Below are 21,810 nucleotides of genomic sequence, written 5' to 3'. Positions count from 1 at the left end.
GTGCATTGGGTGTGGCCTTGCTTGGGCTATTATACGTCGGGTGCGTCCTTCTTGGAGCTTGTAATGACTCTTCTCTCTATCAATGCAATGAAACGCAAAGCTTTTGCGTTTTCTCAGAAAGAAAAAAAGAATACATGAACGATAAACACAGGAACAGAAAAATACACAATAACTAAATGTCATGACATATTGAATCCTGCATGAATTGAAAACACATGAACAAGTAATAGAAACTATTTGATTATCTGGTTGCACCATAAAAAAACACATGAGTATTCTTTAGGGATTATTAGATGCGTTGCCATAGCCCACAGTTGCCAGACACAGAAAAAAATTCTAGATCTCTAAGCCTTGGCTAGGAATTCTACGGAATAGGGGTGTATGGCCTATGGAAACCATAGGAATTTTCGTGTTCACTGTCTTTTAGTTTTCTGATCCCATGTGCCTCTATAGGAAAAAATTCTAGGGGATGACAATCCTTCCGTCTAAAGGAGCTACAAAGAATCTTAACTGTGATTTTCATGTTTTCAACAAAAATGTTAATGAATTCTAAATCCTTTAATGGAATATGCACAATTGAGCTGTCTCCGTTTAGGGGGTGTTCATTGCTAACCCAAATTTCAAATAAATGAATAGATTTATATAGTGATGGAACGATCATATAATGCATCTTTCCTATATAGAGTGGACAATTGTCCATGGAAGAAGCAGAATGGAGATTTTGCTATGTTCTTGCTAAATGTGTCTGGTCCACCAGATGTTCCATGCTATAATTTCTGATGAAAGACCAAAAGAATACATTTTAAGGTAGGAAGGATTTTACGAGTGTGCATACAAAGGAAAAAAGAACAGAGTGATCAGTATTTAGTTACATAGGTTTTGTTTTGTTTAATGAGAAGAATCCAGAAGTTTTCAAATTACCACACGTTATATATTAACATGGTTATTAGATAACTTTATTCCAAACAAAGGACAGCTGTGGGGTTTTTAACAGTGGATCCTTAACTGAGAGTAACCAACGGATTTATCCATTTCATTCAACTGTTGGAGAACTAAGCATCGGGGTCACATTTTGGATAATAGAAACTTGCCTGCATCCCTCTCCGCTACCACTCCATGGTACCTCTGGGCAAGTTGCAACAACTCCCTGTCCTTCTCTAGCTTACTGTTCCGCTTCACGACCTTACGCTTTGGTTCGCCACTATCCTACAAAGTCATGGAATCAATCCAGTTTAGCACACACTAATCTTCCCACACCAACACCAATATAGCAGACAGAGAAATCTAAACCATATCCATTTCTGCATTGACAACCTTTGGATTGGCCAGCGGTTCTGATTGCTCTACCACAAAACTCTCCTTCATTGCATCTTTGGCACCTGTGCCAGAGCATCAAAACGAAGGTGAGCGAACATATTACAGACTTCAATGGCGATGGGCGAAGCCGCTTAATAAGTTGCCTCATTCACCATAAACTGTAACTGACGATTTGATGTCGAAATTAGACGACATCAGATCAGGAAGCTGTCAGTGCGTGATAGGGAGAGGGGGAGAGAGAGATCACCTCCTATGTCTGCGGCGGGCCCCTGCCGCTCGGGGGCACGCTCCGGCTCCGAAGCGGCGGCGGCCATAGAGAGGCTCCGCAGGGCATCGGCGGCGTCGGCGGGGGTGGATGGGGAGCCTAGGGTTTCCTCGCCGTCGGCGCGGGCGGCGCCCTCGTGATCAGGGCCGAGGGCGGGATGCAGGGGATCGGCGGCGGCGGGGGCGGGGGCGGAGGAGACTGGCTGGGCCTGGTCGGCGGAGGAGCTCTCGACGAAGCCATCGGGGAGCGCGTCGGCCTCGGGGAGACGCGTCGCCGGCGAGCCTTCCATTGGTGTAGGGAGGGAGGGAGGGAGAGATGGCGTCGCCGCGCAGTCCCCTTGTGCTGGTGTCCTGTGTTTCGTGTAACTCTGCTGCTGCGAACACGCGTTCGGCACAAGGCCGGTCATAACTCCGTGTACGCTGCTGGTAAATCCGCCGTATAAAGATTCATGTTCAGGAGAACAGAGATGGGTTCATTTATGTTTGTTCTAGTTTCAGGAATCAAATCTGAATTATCCTCGATTCAGATGTAGGGCTACTGGGCTGTCGCATTCAAACTTGGTTCATACGCAAAAAGTAAAATAAAAAACAAACTTTGTTCGGAATACTAGTACATGGTAATATAGTTCCTACATGCTTGCAGATGATAATCTTAGCCAAAATGTGCATACATTTGCATAAGTGCAAAATTGGTTTCGGTCATATATACAACACGAACACACACACAGCAGCAGTTAGTACATCATTTGGCTGTGTGCATGCATCTTCAGATGCAGTGACCTGAAAAGTTTACTCTGTTCTACCATCTACTGTAACACAAATGTTCCTCATGGTTCCTCCTCAGAAGCGTCCAGTGACCATTTAAACTCGGCAATACCATTTCCTGTATTGTCCACGCTGCGCCACACACAAAAACTCAGTCTGACACTCTGTAAGACACTCAAAACCTCATATGCGGACGTTAGCGTCCAATAGCCTCCATCTCCATGGGCTTGTAAAAACATGGCCTGTGAACTCTTACTGATTGCTCAACTCATGGATGCACATACTTTCAAATGGAAAGTTATGAGCTCAAGTATCAATTTGCGGATCGCAACGCTCCTCTCGAGTTTGTAGGATATGCGGCAGAGGGGCAGTTATCTTCACCATCTGCAAAGCCATCCACAAAAATGTAAGGGGAAAACACACGTGGTGTTCAGTCATCATCGTTTGTTGCTCAGTGAACCCAAAAGGAAAGGGACTAACAAGAAAAATATCATGTCAACATTCCTATGAAAGAAAGGATGAATAGATGATCAAACATTTCAATTGCACAGTTCGTTCTGCCAACCAGATCACCTAAAGTGCACAACTAGAAACTATCCAACAATACTTACGTTTATATTTACAATTCTAATGTTAGATTGAAAATATTGAAATATTTCTTGCACGACTATAATTGCATCGACAAAAATAAGCAGTATTGATCTTTCTCTGTTTCTCTCCATTGATGGGGATTTTTTTTCTTCCCTTCTTATAAATAATGCAAAAACTTGCTTCCTCATGCACTGATAGAACGGAAGAATCATTTTGTAAATGAGACTCGACAACACCCATGACCATGTCTTCGTGTAGATCTGAGGTCACCTGCTGCACATCAGGCCACTTACCCCCACAGACGCAGTCACTGCGTAGTTAGTATAAGAATTTAGATTCTCAGAGGAACCATTGAAGCTTCTTTTAACATCATTTTGCATCTTGGTAATATGATTGGTAGCATATCCTACCTGCTTTGTTCAGTCTAACAATCTAACAAAATAGTAGCATATACAGTTATACAGGAGCGAACCTAATTCTTCATTCTTTTAGGGAAAGAAAATACTCTTTGTCATTTGTTAAGATTTACTCATAGTTGTACTGAAAAATAAAACCCTACAATCATGTCTTATTCAGAAATAAATCACAAAATTACTTGTAATTCATTCCTCATTCAATAAAACAGTTCTTAAGGCCCATAAGCTATTGCGCATGTTAGGCGGAGAACACTACCCAATTTAGAAAGATTAATTTCTCTTTACCTTATTCGTGGTTGGATGAGAAAGGACCAGCCAATGAGCATGCAAGTGATACCCACAGTCTCCGGGAACAGGCTGTAAAGGCCTCTCATAACCTCTAAAACGAATTGGTAAGGTTAGTTAAACTAGATAAAAACAACACGGGGGGTCATACATGGACGTACTTCGCAGCACAACTAAAAGATGAAAGAATTACCCGTCATATGCAAAAGAAATATCCGTACTAGTAGATTCCAGGTCATGAAATTTAGGCTGCCCACCAATACCATAGAGAGGATCATCTGGAAAAAAAATCATGCAGTGTCCTAACTTTGGAATCTATTTAATGAAAATAGGATCTGCCATGACCTTTATTTAGATTTTTTTAATGATATGCAAAAACACTTTTAGCTAAGCCTGGAAGGAAGAGCTCAAGTAAAATCGTGCCCATCACAATAACAAGAGTGTTTTGGCTTACCAACAAGAGGGTGTCCAATGTATGCAAGGTGTATTCGGATTTGGTGAGGCCGTCCTGAATGAATTTCAACCTGCACCAGTCAAGGAAAAGAAACAGTGACATATATAAGAAATCATAATCTAAGCCTTATACACATCGGTAATTTGAGGGAACGATGTCATGTGCATACATAAATGAATATGTAAAAGCAGGACACAGAACCCCATCATACCTGGACCAGCGTTTGATTTTGATGCACAAGTCTCTCAAGAACACACACTTTGCTCATGGCTGGCTTTCCTGAGAATTAATAATGAAAGATAAAAAAACATAAGGCCATGTCCGATGCAGCGCTAACAGCAGGCACTAATCACGGTCATTTTGCCAGTTTCGGCCTTATTCCTTGTATCAGCGTTGGCATCGCTTCTGGAACTGGAGACAGACACTCCGAGCTATTCATGCAGGCGGAATTTCGCCAGGCAACAGCACTACACTGTGATCTCCATTTGATTTGTTAGCTTGTTTGTTACAATCTCGACTGTATTCATCTAGCGGGACACAGGTACTATACCGGTACTCCTTGGCATATTAGATGTGTGCGCTACATGTCTGCCTTAATAAATGCCATCTCCTGCATGCAGCTTTAACTAGCAACATTTGTCTTTTCTTTTTGAGAGCCCTTAATTAGCGAACAGAATTATCTGAGAAGCTGAGAGCTCTGGAGACTTCCGCTAAAACCGGTAAAACAAATGCAGCCAACTTGATTGTTCTAGGGATATATATAGGGACTTGCAAAATTTGCATTGGAGTTAATGGACGCTTAAATCAAAATTTACTACCTAAGTGTCTGTAAACTAATTGCCTGGATTGGAGATCGAGGCTCTTACGCTAGACGCTTACTGCACTGGAGATGCATTAATAAATCAAGCAAGATTTGTTCAATATAACCTATATTGTCGATTTTAGTAAGCCCATTCTTGGTTCGGTAAACTTGTAGTACCTGAGGAACATGCCACATAAAGTCCCTCTGCAACTCCAGGGTAGTGAACCAATCCTATGGGTTGAGTAACCACATCCTGCAGGTGCAAAGAAAGAAAATCATACCATAAATTTTGGTTTGCAAGAATGGCCGGTACATACATTTTTGAAGCAAGATATCAGTTAGGATAGTGTAATTCACAGGCGTGAATGGGAAAGCACAGCACCTCATTGTGTTCAAGTATACCAGTTACTAATGCTCGATAGAATTTTGAAATTTTCCGTTCTTTGCCCACCTCAGTTCCATCCCTATAAATTAAATTAATCACTTAACCAATACTGGTGTGCTAACGATACTGATATACTCTTTCCAAATTTAAAAGAGAAGATTGTACACCTTTTCTTCTCTGCATTTGCAGCACCTTCTGCAAAATAAGATGCAAGTTGAACTTTGGCAAGCTTTGTCTTGGCACAAAGCAGTAGACCTAATAACATGGAACATGCAGGTCATCAGCAAGAGTTTCACTTTTACATATGGAAATGCAGCGGTAACAAACATTTTTCTGCGAGACACATTTTATAACCAAAAAATTAGTAGGAACATGAGGCTTCATTGCAGAAGGGCTCTTTGTTACAGGATGGTAAAAAAAAAAGGGCTCCAGAAACAGCAAATATGTATTTCTCCTAGACTCCTGGTTTCATAGGCAAGGAACAAAATTCACATCTGCTAGGCCTCAACTGGTCAGAGTGAACTAAACAAAAAGCTACAAACCTGACGTGCCCCTTCCTAATCGATGAACAGGTACAGGATGTAACTGCACATTTTTTCTCTTAGAGCAGCTTGATGGGGGCATCTTCCACTCTTTCCACTGAAGCTGTGCTAGAACAGTGCGCTGCTGGAAGATTCCTTTTGGCAGAACTTGCAAACCGGAAGGCTTGTTAAGGGCGACCTGAAAAAAAAATGGTGAGCTAATTTATGGCTATGATTATATAGCTTTAAGTGTTACAACTAATTTTATTAAACATACATAGGGATAAGGAAGATTCATACTTGCTGAAAATCGGTACCAAGATTTGCAACTACCATGGCAATAACAGACAAACATTACAATGGGAAAAAAGCATTTGGCTCGCAAAAAATAGATGAAAAACAGATATGACTTGAACCTTGACAACAAGCTAGGCTGAACGACAGTTGGATAGAATGTGTTTATGTGCAATTTAGCAAGAATACCAGGTTGAAGTGCATACCATGTCGTCATCTTCATAAAGCACTTGAAGCAAATGTGGTGCAAATGGCTCCTTCCATGCGAGGCGATGATATACCAACTTAGAACCCACCCTGAAAAAGGGGATCCAAATGAAATACATATTAGTTTCGAAAGGTAGCTACTAACGTAAAGGAAACGATGAAGGAAAATAAGAACGATAACACCCTTGTTGCAAATGTGTACTGCAAACAGCATAAGAGGATACCTGAGAATCATATCTGGATCAGTGACAACTTGGCCATCAACCGTTATCTGCAAAAAAATCTCAGTGCCTTCATTTGTATTTCAACACGCGTGACTTACAATGCAGAAACATACTACTCCCTCCGTTCCAAAATAAGTGTCTTACGGAGGGAGTACTAATTAGCTACAGGACACCACATAAATTTTCTTATGCATGCATTTGAAGCTCAAAAGGGCAAAGAGAGAAAGCATCAGCATGAAGGATTCATAAGCCTAACAGCTAGCAACTCATAACAACAAAAAACGACTGATTGCAAAATTAACAGCATGGTTAATTTACCCACACACAAAAACAGCATGACTAATTAACCACTGGTTGCTGCGTATGCTACCTGTCCATTGCGAATCCTATGAATCCACCTGCAGAGGCGTGCAACCACCACAATCAAATCAACACGGCCTTCCAGCCTCCAGTCCAGAGAAACCAAATACAAAAGGAGAAGGAAGCCACGGAGATCAACAAGTGAGCTTGGGCATCAGATACGTACCCTGGCAATGGCGCCGAGCTCTTGTAGTTCTCGGAGTAGAAGTTGATCAAGGCGGCGGTGGTTTCCGCATCTGCTCGCATGTGGATAAATCAGAGGAAGTTCAAAAGCAAAACAGGAAGAGAGCTACCCCGCAAAAAAAAAGGAAGAGAGCTGGGGAGAGGAAGGGGAGGCTGACCGGCGCCGCGGAACGTATCGGTGTAGGAGAGTCCTTCGTTGAGATCGGGCCATGGCCTCCCGAAGAAGTAGTCCGCCTGCAGCGGCGGACTCTCTCCGGCGGCGGCGGCGGCCATCGCGTCGGCCATCAGGTGGAGGAATACAGCTTTAGGAGTGCAGTTTGCATATTGGTCCACTAGGTATTTTTATTTTTAGATGAGTCCACTAGGTTTCTGCTTTTCCCTGGGGACGAAACGTTTGTGCCATTAAGTTTCAAATCGAGCCAGGTGATCTGACAGCCGAATACAGGCATCGGAGTCTCTAAGAACTTTCTTCCCATTTTGTCTGGTGCTCGTGACACAACTGATTACTCTCCGTCCCATAACAATATAAAAAAATGGCTTGATATCAAAAATATAATAAATATAAGAAGTGGCATACAAAATCTGATTGTTCACAATGACACATTAGAGTATTGTGCCAAAAACGCTCTTATATTGGAGCTGGATCCTCTAACATTCAAAGGGAATTCAGGTAAGCTACAGTAACCTGACTTCCTTTCACTCTTAGCCCATGAACAGTGCTTATTTCAATTTTCAAAAGGCAGGTTTCAATTTCTAAAAGATCAATTTCAATTTGTGACATTCCAAGTTCAATTTTAGAAGACTCGTTTCAATTTTTAATTCATTTCACTTTTTTAAAAGAAATATTTCAATTTCATAAGCTCCCTGACTTTCCTTCTCTTTTTTACACAAACACCACTCTAGCTCAATGACTTCCCTTGAGCATGTTAGAGGATCTGGCTCCTCTTATATTATGGGACGGAGGGAGTAGCTTCCAAGGAATGGCATACAAAATCTGATTGTTCACACGTCAGAGTACTCTGTTACAATTTATTGGCCCCTTGATAATGAAGGCGGTATTCGATCAACTCAAAAAAAGAAACTCACTTGGGCGGACTGTGAAAACGTCCATCTCCTATTGCTACAAAGATGATTCCTACGGTTCAAGCCTTCATAAGGATCATCGACCTAAGTCTCGACTGCTGGTGGCTGATGAAGCACAGAGTTCTCTGATGATAATGTCTCCATAATCTCATTTTAACACTTCGACAGCATCCCAAGGAACTTATGAAGTAACAATATGAAGAAACTACTTCAGAGCTTTTAAGAAAATCTCCCACTCCTTAGCATGATAACCGGTGCTTTACTTCACTTGTTTTCATTTTGTTTGGGAATTCTCTTGTAGTCGTAGCTGTTTATGTCCACCTTTTGCTGCAAAGCCTATAACAATACAGCGGGAGAGAGGGAGAGAGGGAGAGCTCATCAGTCAGACCAATCATGAAAAACAATGGCAGACCTTGTTTCTTTGGCATATGAACATAACATTACCTTGAGTTCATCCTCTAGTGAGAGCTTCTTAGGCTTATAGGCCCCTTCAACCGGTCCTGTTCGGCTCAGAGCTTTTGTTTTCTCTACGACCTCCCATTCCATATCCTCCTTTTCCTTTGTTACTTCTTTGCTGCAAAATACAAATGAGCTGCGACCGTCAAATATGTGAAACAAAAGGATGCCTGGATACAATTACAGACCGATTGGTTTCCTGTATTTTAGCCAGTGCAGAATGGTAAATGACTTACCTTCCCTGTATAAGATGAGCTAGACCAACCGCACCAAACACTGTCAACGAAATGAGTGGAAGACCATATCGAACAAATGGATGTCTGCGTCCCCATCGTTTGAACTGAGAGGCTTGTTGAGCAATCTTAGCAGCTGGTTCCCCTGGATCAACTTTCTGAGTGGTATTCATGCCAGAATTTGTCCTTTGCAAATGTAACAACTGCCACACACAAAAAGGTTGACTTAAGGTCATGAAGTCGATAACACAGGAAGAAAGATTTGTTCTCGGGTAACTAGGACATTCAAGTGTAAAATGGTTTACGACTGCTCACATTGTTTAGCATGTATGCAGCTCATCCTTTTTAATATTGAATTAAGGCTCAATTATAAAGAAGTTGTAGACTTCATTGACAGCACTAAATCACTCACCACTCAGTAAGCACCAAATTATTCACAGCACTCAAATGATCAAATTAACCTTTATGACCCAGACAGGCAGAAGATCAACAACAGCAGAGCAGACAAAGTTTTAGCAAATAATATATCATTAAACACAAATTACAATATCAATATTTTCCGTCCAATTGACAGCAATGACTCGACAGCTGAATCCACAGTATCCATGGAATACGATAATATTGGCCTCTTAGGGTGAACTATAATGACCACCATCCAGAGTATTAGCATATGATGTAGAAATTTAAATGTTTCATCAGTTCAGTCCACAGATGAAATAGGTTATAGTACATGACACTTCTTTGGGGAAAAGGTGTATTCCGGTCCTTTAAGACAAGACTTTGACCAACAATTTTGGTTTGTCATCTTCAGATCACATTCCATGTAAACACATCTATACAGCAAGCATTTTAACACATTAATGGATCTGCATACATGTTTACTCACATTCAAAAATTAGGTGGGCCAACACCAACCAGCTGCTGGTGGTTTTTGTCAAGGCGAAGATTCGACTGGGCGGCGAGCTGGAGGTCGAGGTTGGGGGGGCTCAGTGATGGCGGGTTGGACGGGGGCACCAGCGTCGATCTAGAGGCGGAGCTCTCTTTCTCTTTGGCAGGACAAATTCGGGTGACGGCATGGTGAAACAGAGGTGTCAGCAAGGAAAGGCAGGGATAACTCGGTGACGTCGGGCTGGGATAGCAACGGGGTTAGGCCGGGGGAGGGGGCGGGGGAGAGGGGGTGTTCCACCAGTCAAGCTGCTTTTAGCCGGATTTGGTGCCTTGTCCAGCTTGATCTGGTTCATTCATTGCCAATCCAACGATCGAATCGCCAACATTTATCTACACTCCAATGGCATTTTTTTAACCTTCTCGAATGGCATTTTCACCATCAGCCAGCTTTGCATGAGACCTTAAGGGCTCATCTTGAACACGAGGATTGTGCAGAGAACAGTTCAGGCCCGCAATAATCTGCGGAAAAGATATTCTCCGGCCACAGTGGCAGAGCCAAGATTTTCTAAATGGTATGCAGAGGCAAGAAAAAATATCGCGGCACAACAATATGGACATGAAAGTTTACAATAGCAACAACACAACTACAAATTGTTCTTAGTAGCAATAACTTACTCTTCATTTTTCACACCTACAGACCAACAACATACGTCAACAAATTACTTCTTACTACCGATTGAATGCTAGTACAATGAATCAAACAAAATTAAGGATCATCCTCTATTCTCGAATGAGGAAATTTCAGAAAATGAGGAATTGGAACACTCACGCTAGGCCCAGTGGACTGGCGTTGGCCCCTGCGTGCTGCCTGTTGCGACCCGGGCCGTTGCGATGGACGGCGGTCAGCGTGCTCCGAGCGCGGTCCTGGTCGTGCCTGCCGAAGTGCCGAGCAGCCGAGGACGAGGCGAGCGCGAGGTGGTAGCGTGCGGGCGCGGGGACGCTGCTCGGTGGCAGGGCCGTCTCCAGAAATTTGGGGGCCCGGTGCGAAATGAAAAAAGAGCCCTTAAATTTAAAGAACCAATATAACTTGAGCATATAACTGAATAACTATTTGAATCCAAGTCGGGCCGCCAGCGGATACAAGGGCGGAGTGCTCCCTGCTCCAATGCCCGACTTCATGCCGATGGCGATTGGTTGCATCGGGCATTCCTTTGGCTAGCGGATCACACATCCTATGACCTATCAGAGTTCTGACTGTAAATTTCTATGGAATACATGTTCTTTTTTTTATCATATAAGCATTCTCACAAACACCTTGCAAACTAACTCAATTCCACCTTATAAACTAACAATATACACTACAAACCAAGTAATCATCATTATTCACAAACACAACCTGCATTGGAAGCATATATAATCTCACTATAAACACGAATTGCACAATGATTGAAGGAAAAAAATAAGAAGAAAGAAATAACACGAGGGAAGAAGGGTCAGTAAGGACCGGTGGAGGGAGAAGGGAGGAGGGAATCGGGTTACCTGGTCAGGCAACGGGAAGTCAGACCGTAGTTACCACTCAGGACGATTACGCAGAGGGGAAGCTGGGTTGGATCCGAGGAGTTCAAGGCGCATGGCAGGAGGGGAGCTGGAACAGGGCGGGGAAGACGGGGACAAGGCCGGTGCAGAGAAGAATGGAGGAGGCCGTCAATGGGGCGTGGCTGGCTGGGATGAGCCGCTGGAGTGGCAAGATGGAAGCCGCAACCCTAGGCGCCTTCGTTCTCTTGATTGCGGCGTGAAGGGAGATGGAGAAGAAGTTTTTTTTTGACGCTAGATGGAGAAGAAGTTAAGTACGGACACTGCCTTGCCAGAGATAAAAGGCAACTACGCTCCTGGTTTCTTTGGTTTATATCGAGGAGCTGGTTTTCACGGTTTTGTCTCCCGATCGGGGCCTCCATGATTTCGAGGGCCCTGTGCGGTCGCACCGTTCACACATGCTTGTCGACGGGTCTGTTCGGTGGCTTAGGACTGTGCCCGCGGCGCGGGGGTGGCGCGCCGACGCTCGGGACGGCGCTCTGCTCCGATCCAGATGTCCTGTAGGGTTAGCGCCAGCGCCCGGTCCGTTCTCCTATGCGTGCGCCGTATCGGGATGAACTGAGGAAGACAGGCTAGGCAGGTCGCTGGGCTCGTCTGGTATCAGACATTCACGCCTATTTGACCCTTTTTTTTCTCTTATGAGCGAGCCACAACGGGCCCGGGGCAAGCCTAGTGATCTTCGGCCTAGGTGGGGAAACCAGGGCGCGCGAGAACGGTGCGTTGCGCTTTTTGCTGTGTTTTTATATACACGTAAAACCCATACTACTGAAGTTTTTCCCGACTCTAGCCGCCACCTAGGTCTCCTCCACCGTCTCGACCCCCCTTGCTTTCTCCTTTTCGGCGGTTCGTCGGTGATCAGATGAGTGGAGAATCACCCCTTCTTTTTCTTTAGTTTTATTATCAGATAGGTTTGTATTTCATCCAGGTTCTGATTTCCTGACGCTATCAGCGAGGTAGCGGTGGCAATGGCGCATTCGAATAAAGTCTACCGGGTCTTTTTCTATCTTGACGACGTCCAATCCGTTGTTGAAGAAGGATTGTGATTGTAGGTGTTGTCAGATCTAATGGTTCGTAGTCACCAATGCACTGCTTGTTGGTTAGCAAACTCCCCAAAGGAGTTTAGTATTATAATTTCAAACGATTGTAAAGCCCTGGTTGATTAAATGATATGCTTTTCCCCGCAAAAAAAAAAGATCTGATGGTTCGCTCTAGATCTTGACAATTGGTGTGTCAATCAAGTGAAACACTTATTAGATGTCTCTTGGTGCGGCGGCATTGACTTCTTCTTTCAAGTTGTTTAGTGGCATGGCATGATTTCTTCATTGATGTCTTTTGGTCCCTTTCTATGGTGAAGGATTGCAAACCTGTACTACATTGGATGATGCCTCAGTTAACGTTTCTTCATCGGTTATTAGATTTTGTTTCTAGCGGCGAGTGGGCAATAGTTCTCAAAGCCTAGTAGGTGTGTCTTTCACTTAATGCAGTGCTTTTTCAAGCACCGACGTGTGGTGTGCAATTGAAGGAAGAAGATGGCAGGTATTGTTTTCGAGGTAAATCTAATACTGCTCGTTCTGTGTCTTGTTACCTTTTCATTGTAATGTCTAGTGTTTTCCAGATCAATAACCTATGGGATATTTCAGAAAATGGGAAAAGGCAACACATTACAGAGGAAGCAAATGCTAGATTTCCGGAATCGGTAAGGCTGGCACAGCAAAGACTACTTCTGCATAGCTGAGAGAGCAATACAACCAACCATCCCATTACACGGCATACTAAGCAAATGCGCAGAATAGGCTATGCAAGGGCGTCGCGTCGTCACAGGCCAAATCGAACGTCAATATCGAGAGAGAACGCTAGCGGCGCACCAAGCAGGTGATTTCATGCGCAGACCTTTCAAGACTTTTCCTGTACATTATACCGAACCAGCACAATCGGTGCAGCCCCCCAACCAGACCCAGACCCAGAGCTTCGTTTTATACTCGACGCTCTACTCAGTCAGCATTTCTCCACTGGCGGCAAGGAAGGAAAAGCCTATCTTTTCTTTGAGGTTCCTACTAGTAACAGTCTTCTTGTACTCTTGTATCTATACTCATGATCCTCAGGCTGAGCATGGTCAGGCCACGCCTGATGTTTCCTGCTCCTGCCCTGCAACTTCTTCGTCATATGCAGGGCTTGTTTCTTCCACCGGTTCCGGGGCCACTTCACTGGATTCCGGTGCAGGATTCAGAGGGCCCTGCGGGGTGCCAAACAGGGTGGAGAATATCTGACGGTGGCACTCGTCGCAGAAACAGAAGTATGAGAAGTGGCCTTCGTCCAGAAGCTTGTGGACAGTGGCTCCTGGAACCATCCTCCGGGCAAACTCGGTCGCCGATGGGGGCACCACCCGGTCATCCATTCCCTGTTAAAAGATTGAATGGACTTTTAGTGCTTCAGGAAGAACTCAGCCAAATGGGGATGCAAAACATGTAGCCTGAGGAGAATGTGACTCATCAAGCACTATATCGGACAACTAGCGGTTTACTATGTCCAATGACGACACATAGTGATGATTTCTACTCCCTCCGTAAACTAATATAAGAGCGTTTAGATCACTAATTTAGTGATGTAAATGCTCTTATAATAGTTTACAGAGGAAGTATATAATAATGCACATTTATCAATTATACTGTCATTTGATTCACCTGACCTCCCTACACCGAACTCTGACATGCGTTAGTGTACATGGCAAAACTAGTGTGTTTCATTCTCTTTTCTACTAACCACAAGTCACTCTCATTCAAATAGAAATCAAGCTGAAATATCCATATGGTTGGAATAAACTACAACTGTGCACGAACATGCCAACTCGATTCGAAATCAACAATTATTTGTAGCAAAGAGAGTGCAAACCTGCCAGATGTGGATTGGGCCCAGAAATCCCACCCACTCTCGTTCAGCCTGACTGAACAGAGACTTGATAAATTCAAATACTCCCTGATCCTCTTTCTTCTGCATTTGAATGTCTGACAAACTGAATCCCCAATCAGATACTTGCAGCACAGCTTCCTCTACAAATGGTTGCGCATCTCCCTGGCGCACAGACTCTGCAACATCCTTTTCCCAGAATGCGTTGAACATAGGAGCTTCCAGTAAGGTTTTGTCCTGAGTAATGCATAAAGGATTAGTATTTGGCATGAAAAAGGATGAATGCTCAAGCTTGTAAAATCAGTACTAGTTTCAGGCTTTGTCACACAAATGGCCTGAACTTAATGATTCTAAGGTGGCATAAACAGCACCAAATGAATCAGTTACTAGTACTTCCATGCAGCAAAACCATGGTGAGAATGCTGCTACCCTTTGTGGAACTGATGCTGCAATTACGGTATGACAAGGACAAAATAATGTGATTCAGAGGGCATTGCAGTGCAGGCATGACAAACCGATGCCACTAGCAGTAATTATATGTTAATTCACTCAAGAACTAAAGCTAAAAATGCTATATCTATAGGGTCTTATGTAGGTTAGATAAGGAGTGTTGAGTTGCAATTTTATTCAAATGTGATGTCATATTTTCCTATATACATAGATCACAGATTCACAGGTTTCTCTTTTCCTAACTACAACACATGGCCTACTCTTGTATCATCGTCTGAGGTACCCCACTACAATAAAATGTGATTTTCCATGTCTACAAGATACCCCACTACAAATCCTGCATCTGATTCACCTATAGATAAGGGCGGGGATAGTACAGCAAATAATGGCACATAACGGTACCAATTCCCATATTTCCCAAAAAAAAAGGATTTACACCTGAAGATTGTACGAAACCTTTTGTCTAAAAAATGATTGTACGAAACACTGATTACAGCATACCTTCTTTCCCATTGACAATGATAACCAACTCTCAGGCTGTCCTTGCTTTCCAGAAAGGAAGCTTCTGTGATAGAAGAGGCGCAATAGTGATGGAAATCTCCGAGCTAAAATGTGCATTAGTTTCCGTTTAGTTGACCACCTGTCCCAAATTTTACGTTTCTCATCCTTGGTCATTTTGGAGTCATACGGATTTGCCATAGGGGCGAACATTGCTGCACCTGGATTTACGGCAACGTGTCACCGACAAGAATTATATAGTAAGCGCAAAATATCACACATACTTAAATAAAATATGTAAGATCTGTGTTCTTGGAATATAACCCAGAAATGATTTTGACTGAACATAATTTTACAGCTTAAGATGGAATAGTGATAGACATGGAAGTAAAAATAGTCATTACTATGTATTGACAAAACTAAATTCCAAAGAAGGACCAGGCATGTGGTGCTCTAAATTAGAAGCATATCCCATTGTTTTGTTTAACGAATGAAAAAAACAAGATTTTTCTCGAAGACAGTATTAGACGATGTTTGGTCATCTGATTCGGTAACCATTACATTCTTATCAAATCAAAAGAATGGTAATTTGCTTTAGAGTGTCTGAAATACTGCTTTTTCTCAAGTCGTGCCGGTAACAAACTCGCCTGAATGTAAACTATGACAAACATTAAGTGACAAGCATAAGAAAGTATGATGTCGATACCAGACACTCAGAAGGCACAATCACAAAAAATAAAACCAACTAACGGTGATATCAGCATTATAACCTACTCCCTCCGTCCAAAAATACTTGTCATCAAAATGGACAAAAAGGGATGTATCTAGAACTAAAATACATCTAGATGACAAGTATTTCCGGACGGAGGGAGTATTTATCAAAGTAAGGGGAGGATACATATTTGGAATGGGACAGGCTTATGAATAGAACACTCCAAAAGAACATAAATAGCATCTGGTGTAGGCTACCTGCCACCCGGTCAGGAATGTAGCGCAGAGCACTCCAAGCATGCATGCCACCTCCAGAATAGCCTACAACCCAGAACTTGTCCACAATCCCAAGGGCATCGGCCAAGTGAAGCATGTCTAATGCAGAAGAATTCAGATTTCGGCCTGGATGAGGATCACTTTCACCAAAACCAGGAAGATCATAGGTCACAAGTCGTGCCCCAAATTCCTCTAGAAGTGATGAGCTGATTCCAGGGATTCCTGCGTATAAAGGAGCACAGTGCATAAAAACAGCAGCATGACGCAATACAATAGCCCAGAAGCAATGTAACAGCTGTTCTTACCTGCTAGCCTTGACGAAAGAAAAGAATGGGGAGCAACCAGTGAAAATCTTGCCCTGTCAGCTGAAATTCCTTTTTCTTCGTAAGCCAGGTGCCGTCCATCAGGAAGTTGAAATCTTTTAGCATTTGGGGGGCTTATGTAAAGTTTCTTCGGTTGCTCCACTGGGGTATCATCCCCACCCCCTACACCTAATACTGCACAGAAATAGTGTCACTAATGAAGTAATCAAATTAGGAGTAGTGCGTTTATTCTACATGCACATAAAATTTCGCTGTTGACTGAAACACTTCATACAAGAGACTTCTTCCGTCATACAAGAGACTTCTTCCGGTGACTTGTGCAATGACAAGATGATTGTGCAATGACGTATAAGCATTTGCAATGGCACTGTGGATAGATGTTCTATACTACTCCCTCCGTAAAGAAATATAAGAGCGTTTCAGTCACCATGAGGGAGTATAATTTTATGTTCCTTGCCTAACAGGATAACAAGAATGGTGATATCACCATGAATTTAGAAAATTGAACAAAATGCCTAACGTTTAGACACTGAACAACACCTGCCACTTAGCAAGCAAGAAGCTTTATGTTCGCACCGAGACATGACACTACAATAACCCATTAGAATTAGCAATAGAACCCATACAACCGAAGTAAGCAGCAAGGCTCACACAATAGTAAAACAATTGACTGCCCGTAACATTATTCATTAGGTTGACTTGGCAAACCTAACAGAATTTTAAAAAAGACCATGGTGACTTTTATATTTATTAGGGCCCCGATAAATCCCGAACATTTGGATTTTAATCATATCACCCCAAACGTTTTTCCATGGCAACTTTGTCCAAGTTCGGGTTTTTTTTCAGAAAATTGCCATGTTTGCCAACCTCGCGTGAACTAAAGTTGCCATGAAAAACATTCGGGTTACCATGCTTAAAATCCAAACGTTCGGGATTTATCATTTCCGTATATTTATTATTTTTAGAGAAACAACGGAAGCTCATTCACTAATCATTTAAGAGAGCATTAACAGTTGTCCGGTATAAATTGGAGAGGAAGACTGGCACAGGACCAACCCAAAAGTCCTCCTATACCCAGGACCAGACTGTTTGGCACACAAGTGTTGCAGCACCCACCCATGGTGTACTGCTTTGCTTTTTACCCCGTCAACAAATGTTTGCCCAAGCACACTAGGCAGTAGGCATGGATCCCACATTGGAACCCTTTTCTCGTCAACATTCGGAAAAACAAAAGCCGGTAGAGAACGAGTGGGACTGATTCTGTAATCCGAAGCAAACCCTCGCCAAAAAGAAGCAGCACAGGACTCTAGTTCGAACCCCCAGAGTTACTAGTCAGTTAGATCCATCCCCTCAAACCAGGAAATACTGCGCATAACGCGCACATCATGATGCGCGAGGACACAGCACGCGCTACACGCTCGGCCGGAGGTAGAGAGAGACGTGCACGCGAGGCAGAAAAGAGCGGCGGATGAGAGATCAGCGGCGGTTACCGAGGAGCGCGACGAATGCGACGGCGGCAACGACGACCCAGCACCTGACGGGGTCGCGGTCCTCGGGGAGGTACTCGTTCATGAAGCTGAGGCGCTTGCCCGCGGCCGCCGCCGGCCGCCGCAGCCGCCGCGCGAGCTCGCTGTCCTCGGCGCCGGCGAGGCTCTGCGCGGCGACGTCCCACACGCCGAGCCCCAGCTCCCGCAGCATCTCCGCCGTGGACTCGGCGAACCCCCTGGCCTGCTGCGCCCACCCCTCCTCCACCTTCCCCTCCTCCTCCTCCCCGTACCAGCCCCCCCCGACCGCCGCCGCCGAATTGGGCGCCGGCGCCGCGCCCCCGGCCGCGGCAGGGAGGCGCACGCCCGTGTCGCCGACGAGCGTGGCCAGCTCCTCGTGCCACGTCATCGTCGCAGCCGCCGCCATCTCGCCGCCACGGCGCCGATCACTGCCTCCCCTCGTGTGCGTGCGTTTGGTGGGTGTAACTGCGCAGCGCAGCGAGGAGTGGCGAGTGAATGGAGAGGAGACGGGGTTGAAATTGAAATGGAGGCGAAACTGGGAACTGTGGGAGCAGCAGCGCTGGTGGGTTGGGTCCTACCGGCGTGCTTGGGTGGTTTGCCTGGCTGGTTGTTCTGGGGTTGCTTTCGCCTCCGCGGGCGTCCGCGGATCTGCGCCGTAGGGTGCGAGGATCCAACGGCGAACGATGCTAATGAGCGGTTGGATTAGCGCGGAATGGCGTATGGGCACCCCATCGTTCGCACCGTAAAATGCATGCTAACGTCCGTTTTCATTTACTTCGTATATTAGATTTGTCTTGAATCAAACTTTTAAAATTTTGACCAAATTTATGCAAAACATTATTAACATCCACAATACCAAATCAATTCATTAGAATCATCTTTCAATATATTTGCGTACCGTATATATTTGTTTTTTAACCTTCATACCATATATATATATATTTTATAATGAAATTTAGAAAAAAAAAGAATAAATTTGGTCAAACTTTATAAATTCATATTTACGTCAAAAGCTAATATGTGAAGAAACGGACGGGCACGTGATTCTGCCGAGGGTTCTTAGACCCAATAGCCAAGTTTTTCTTTCTCCTCTCGCAAGATGACTAGGGAAAGTCTTCTTCCCTTCGATCTATGTCGACGAGTATGTGGATTCGCCGGTGACAGGGAGGGTATTCCTAGTGCCTCGGCTTAGATAGATAGAGTTTTAATTCTCACAAGAGCGGCGCTCGGACGGATGGTGGCGCTTCTTCTTCACGTCAGTCTTTCAGGCTCCGATCCTCCTCAAGTTCGTTCATCGGGATGGATTAGACAGAGCTCCTGTCTAGATTCCTGCCAGCTCGTCGGAGCGGCGAGGTTAGGGTTTCTCGTTGTGCGTATGCAACAGCGAGATTTGGTGTCAGATTCTTCAGATCGATTCAAGGATTCAAATGGCGATGATTGCGGCTACCCAACACTAGTCCTTTGGGGCACGTGCACGAAGGCTTTTCGACTGTCATCGTCAAGGTCAGGCCGGACAGCGACGTGTGGGCCGCTTGTTCTGGTGGCGAAAATGGTCGTCCGGTTGCCCATGGATCTTGATGTAATCTTTATTATGTTTGAGATGCTTTGTACTTCTGCTGAATCTTTATAATAGGTCCGATATTTTCGTAAAAGAAAAAACGGAGGGAGTACGATAGGTAGAGGGGATTCATTTTGTTCGGCGGTTATTATTATTTTACAAAAAAATGATTTGATCATCAAACATCATGCTGGTACAAAGAACATCAAAAGTAACCAAAAAATGCATCCATGTACATAGCCCACCTAGTGATGATTATAATCATCGGAGCAAGTTGAAGGTGCACCACCGTCCCTCACCCGAGTCAGGCAAACCTTGTTATAATAGACAATCGAGAAGTCGTTGGGCTAGCGCACCAGAGCAATGTCCATGATCGATGAAAGAAGCACAATTCGAAAAGATTCAACCTGTAGACACAAAAACGCAGAGGAATGAAAACCAAATCCACATAGACCTACCGAAGACAAACACGCGTCTAATCACATAAGATCCGCCAAAAAACCACCTTCACACGCCCTCCATCGACCCGAGACATACCGCCAGGACAGGGGCTAAGCGAAAGAACTTTATTCTATCTCTAAGGAGCTGCCACCACCTCGCTTTCGTGAGCAGAATACAAACTCTAAGGCCATAGAGGATGAGGCAGATCGACAAAAGTGCCAACAGGAGGCATGGAACCCTAGACGTGGATATACACCTGGAGTCGCATGTGGGGCGAAGAAAAACTGTTCGTGACCTGACGGTCACTATTTTTATTTAGATATATGGGCCACGTGGCATTCTTTTATGTTGTACTTTTGAGACTTTAACCACGAATGATCAACAAAGATAGCTATAGTGTTAAAAAAACCAAAAATAGCTGTAAATGTAAACTCAATGCTTCCGCAAAAATAAAAGGCACTCCTCGGAAATTTTTTGATGCATTCATCAATTGTTTAGACAGTACAAAGAATATTAGAAGTAAAAAAAATGACATCTAGGTATATAGATCACCTAACGACGACTACAAGCACTGAAGCGAGCCGAAGGCGCGCTACCATCATGCTCCTTTCTCACCAGAGTCGGGCAAACCTTGTTGTAATAAACAGTCAAGAAGTCGTTGTGCTAAGACCCTATAGGGTCGGCGCACCGGAACAACAACCACCGCTGATGAAAAGAAGCGTAGATCGAAAGGATCCAACCTATAAACACACAAACACAGACGAACGAAGATTGGATCCATGTGCCAAAGGCAAACGTCGATCGAATCCGGCGAGATCCGCTGGAGATAAATCTGCACACGCCCTTCGATGACGCTAGAAGCACCACCGGGACGGGGACTAAGCGGAGAGAACCTTATTCATCTTCGAAGAGCCGCCACCGCCTCAACGCTTAAAGCAGAACACAAACCCTAATAAAACTATAAAAAAACATCTAAAAACAAAGACCTCCCGATAGTAAAGGCCGGGATCCACCGCGCCTTCATGACCCTAAGGCAACAGGAGACAAGGCAGACCGGCATCGACACTGGCGCCAGCGAGAGGCACAAGATACCCTAGCGGGCGGAGCACTTCTGTGCCACACGAAGGGGAACAAGCGCCTTCGTTTTGTTTTGCCACTTCTTTGTACTAGTCAATGTGTACGTGCAATGCACGTTAATTTAAAAATATATTAAGTGCATGCGGATATTAAGTAGGATATTATTTGCGTGTTATTATGTGAACTATATTTGCCATGAAATTAACTGCACGCTAAACGTGTTGAGTGCTCGACACTGAAGCAGTCTAGGTCGTTAGATTGACATGATTTAATGGTCAAGATTAATTGGATTTGCTCCTTTGAATCTTTTTATATTAGTATAGATATGTGCTTGAAAAAAAACGCATGGCATGGCAAACCCTTACTCGAGGCGAGTTGGAAAGGTGTGCAAAGGAATACGTATGCACATTATCATTCATTGTTCTTTTGCTTTGTTCCTTTTGCATAAGAACATGGCAAACAACTTCAACAAGATTTTTTTTAGGGGAACAAGAAATTATTTTGAACAAGGGCAGCGCCGACGATGTCTTGAAAGGGCAACAAAGCTCAAATCTTATTTTGTTGGCGTCTAGGAGCATTTGCTCTGCTTGGAACCGATCGATCGTGGTCGCCTGATTTGCATCATTGGGTTCCCTTTGCGTGAAGATGCCGAACACCGTTCTTGTATCCATCCCCAAACACCCCTCCGTAAAGGAGATGTTGTTGGTTGCTCTAGGAACGCTCTGGTGGTCTGGCCGAGAAGGAAA

General features: G+C 44.2%; 4 protein-coding genes across 15 annotated transcripts; all 4 read right to left on the bottom strand.

The window, feature by feature from the left end:
- Positions 1 to 36: 36 nt before the first annotated feature.
- On the bottom strand, positions 37 to 2,003 carry LOC125552005 (predicted GPI-anchored protein 58). The gene is made up of 3 exons (XM_048715446.1): positions 1,565 to 2,003; positions 1,315 to 1,379; positions 37 to 1,206 (listed from the first exon to the last, which is right to left on the bottom strand). The coding sequence occupies exons 1-3, from the start codon at positions 1,986 to 1,988 to the stop codon at positions 1,066 to 1,068; spliced, it is 630 nt and encodes a 209-aa protein (XP_048571403.1). The 5' UTR covers positions 1,989 to 2,003; the 3' UTR covers positions 37 to 1,065.
- A 183-nt stretch (positions 2,004 to 2,186) lies between these two features.
- LOC125552004 (RNA pseudouridine synthase 5) lies at positions 2,187 to 7,432 on the bottom strand. Of its 10 annotated transcripts, XR_007303350.1 has the most exons (15): positions 7,227 to 7,414; positions 7,052 to 7,121; positions 6,896 to 6,923; positions 6,526 to 6,572; positions 6,301 to 6,391; positions 5,822 to 5,999; positions 5,447 to 5,534; positions 5,277 to 5,358; positions 5,072 to 5,147; positions 4,304 to 4,371; positions 4,093 to 4,162; positions 3,832 to 3,916; positions 3,639 to 3,732; positions 2,603 to 2,730; positions 2,187 to 2,478 (listed from the first exon to the last, which is right to left on the bottom strand). XR_007303350.1 is itself a non-coding variant. In XM_048715440.1 (14 exons), the coding sequence occupies exons 1-14, from the start codon at positions 7,351 to 7,353 to the stop codon at positions 2,653 to 2,655; spliced, it is 1,182 nt and encodes a 393-aa protein (XP_048571397.1). In that variant the 5' UTR covers positions 7,354 to 7,414; the 3' UTR covers positions 2,187 to 2,652. The 10 variants fall into 10 exon arrangements, 7 of the variants coding, with proteins under 7 accessions (XP_048571397.1, XP_048571400.1, XP_048571402.1 ...); XM_048715440.1 differs by having other exon boundaries at positions 2,187 to 2,730; XM_048715441.1 differs by lacking the exons at positions 2,187 to 2,478; positions 2,603 to 2,730 and adding an exon at positions 3,060 to 3,247 and having other exon boundaries at positions 7,227 to 7,415.
- Positions 7,433 to 8,035: 603 nt separating this feature from the next.
- LOC125552006 lies at positions 8,036 to 11,613 on the bottom strand. 3 transcript variants are annotated; one of them, XM_048715447.1, is made up of 5 exons: positions 11,268 to 11,612; positions 10,558 to 11,124; positions 8,844 to 9,043; positions 8,596 to 8,725; positions 8,036 to 8,487 (listed from the first exon to the last, which is right to left on the bottom strand). In XM_048715447.1, exons 3-5 carry the CDS (start codon positions 9,011 to 9,013, stop codon positions 8,416 to 8,418), a joined length of 372 nt encoding a protein of 123 aa, XP_048571404.1. In that variant the 5' UTR covers positions 9,014 to 9,043; positions 10,558 to 11,124; positions 11,268 to 11,612; the 3' UTR covers positions 8,036 to 8,415. The 3 variants fall into 3 exon arrangements, with proteins under 3 accessions (XP_048571404.1, XP_048571406.1, XP_048571405.1); XM_048715449.1 differs by having other exon boundaries at positions 10,558 to 10,748; XM_048715448.1 differs by lacking the exon at positions 10,558 to 11,124 and having other exon boundaries at positions 11,268 to 11,613.
- A 1,369-nt stretch (positions 11,614 to 12,982) lies between these two features.
- LOC125552002 lies at positions 12,983 to 18,536 on the bottom strand. Its single transcript, XM_048715437.1, has 6 exons — positions 17,974 to 18,536; positions 16,466 to 16,657; positions 16,143 to 16,382; positions 15,177 to 15,394; positions 14,211 to 14,462; positions 12,983 to 13,719 (listed from the first exon to the last, which is right to left on the bottom strand). The coding sequence occupies exons 1-6, from the start codon at positions 18,392 to 18,394 to the stop codon at positions 13,435 to 13,437; spliced, it is 1,608 nt and encodes a 535-aa protein (XP_048571394.1). The 5' UTR covers positions 18,395 to 18,536; the 3' UTR covers positions 12,983 to 13,434.
- Between the last annotated feature and the right edge of the window lie 3,274 nt (positions 18,537 to 21,810).

The sequence above is a fragment of the Triticum urartu genome, chromosome 4, assembly GCF_003073215.2.
Source record: "Triticum urartu cultivar G1812 chromosome 4, Tu2.1, whole genome shotgun sequence".
Lineage (NCBI taxonomy): Eukaryota > Viridiplantae > Streptophyta > Magnoliopsida > Poales > Poaceae > Triticum > Triticum urartu.
Note: the sequence above shows the minus strand (reverse complement) of the source record. Positions and strands in the feature narration are given on the sequence as shown.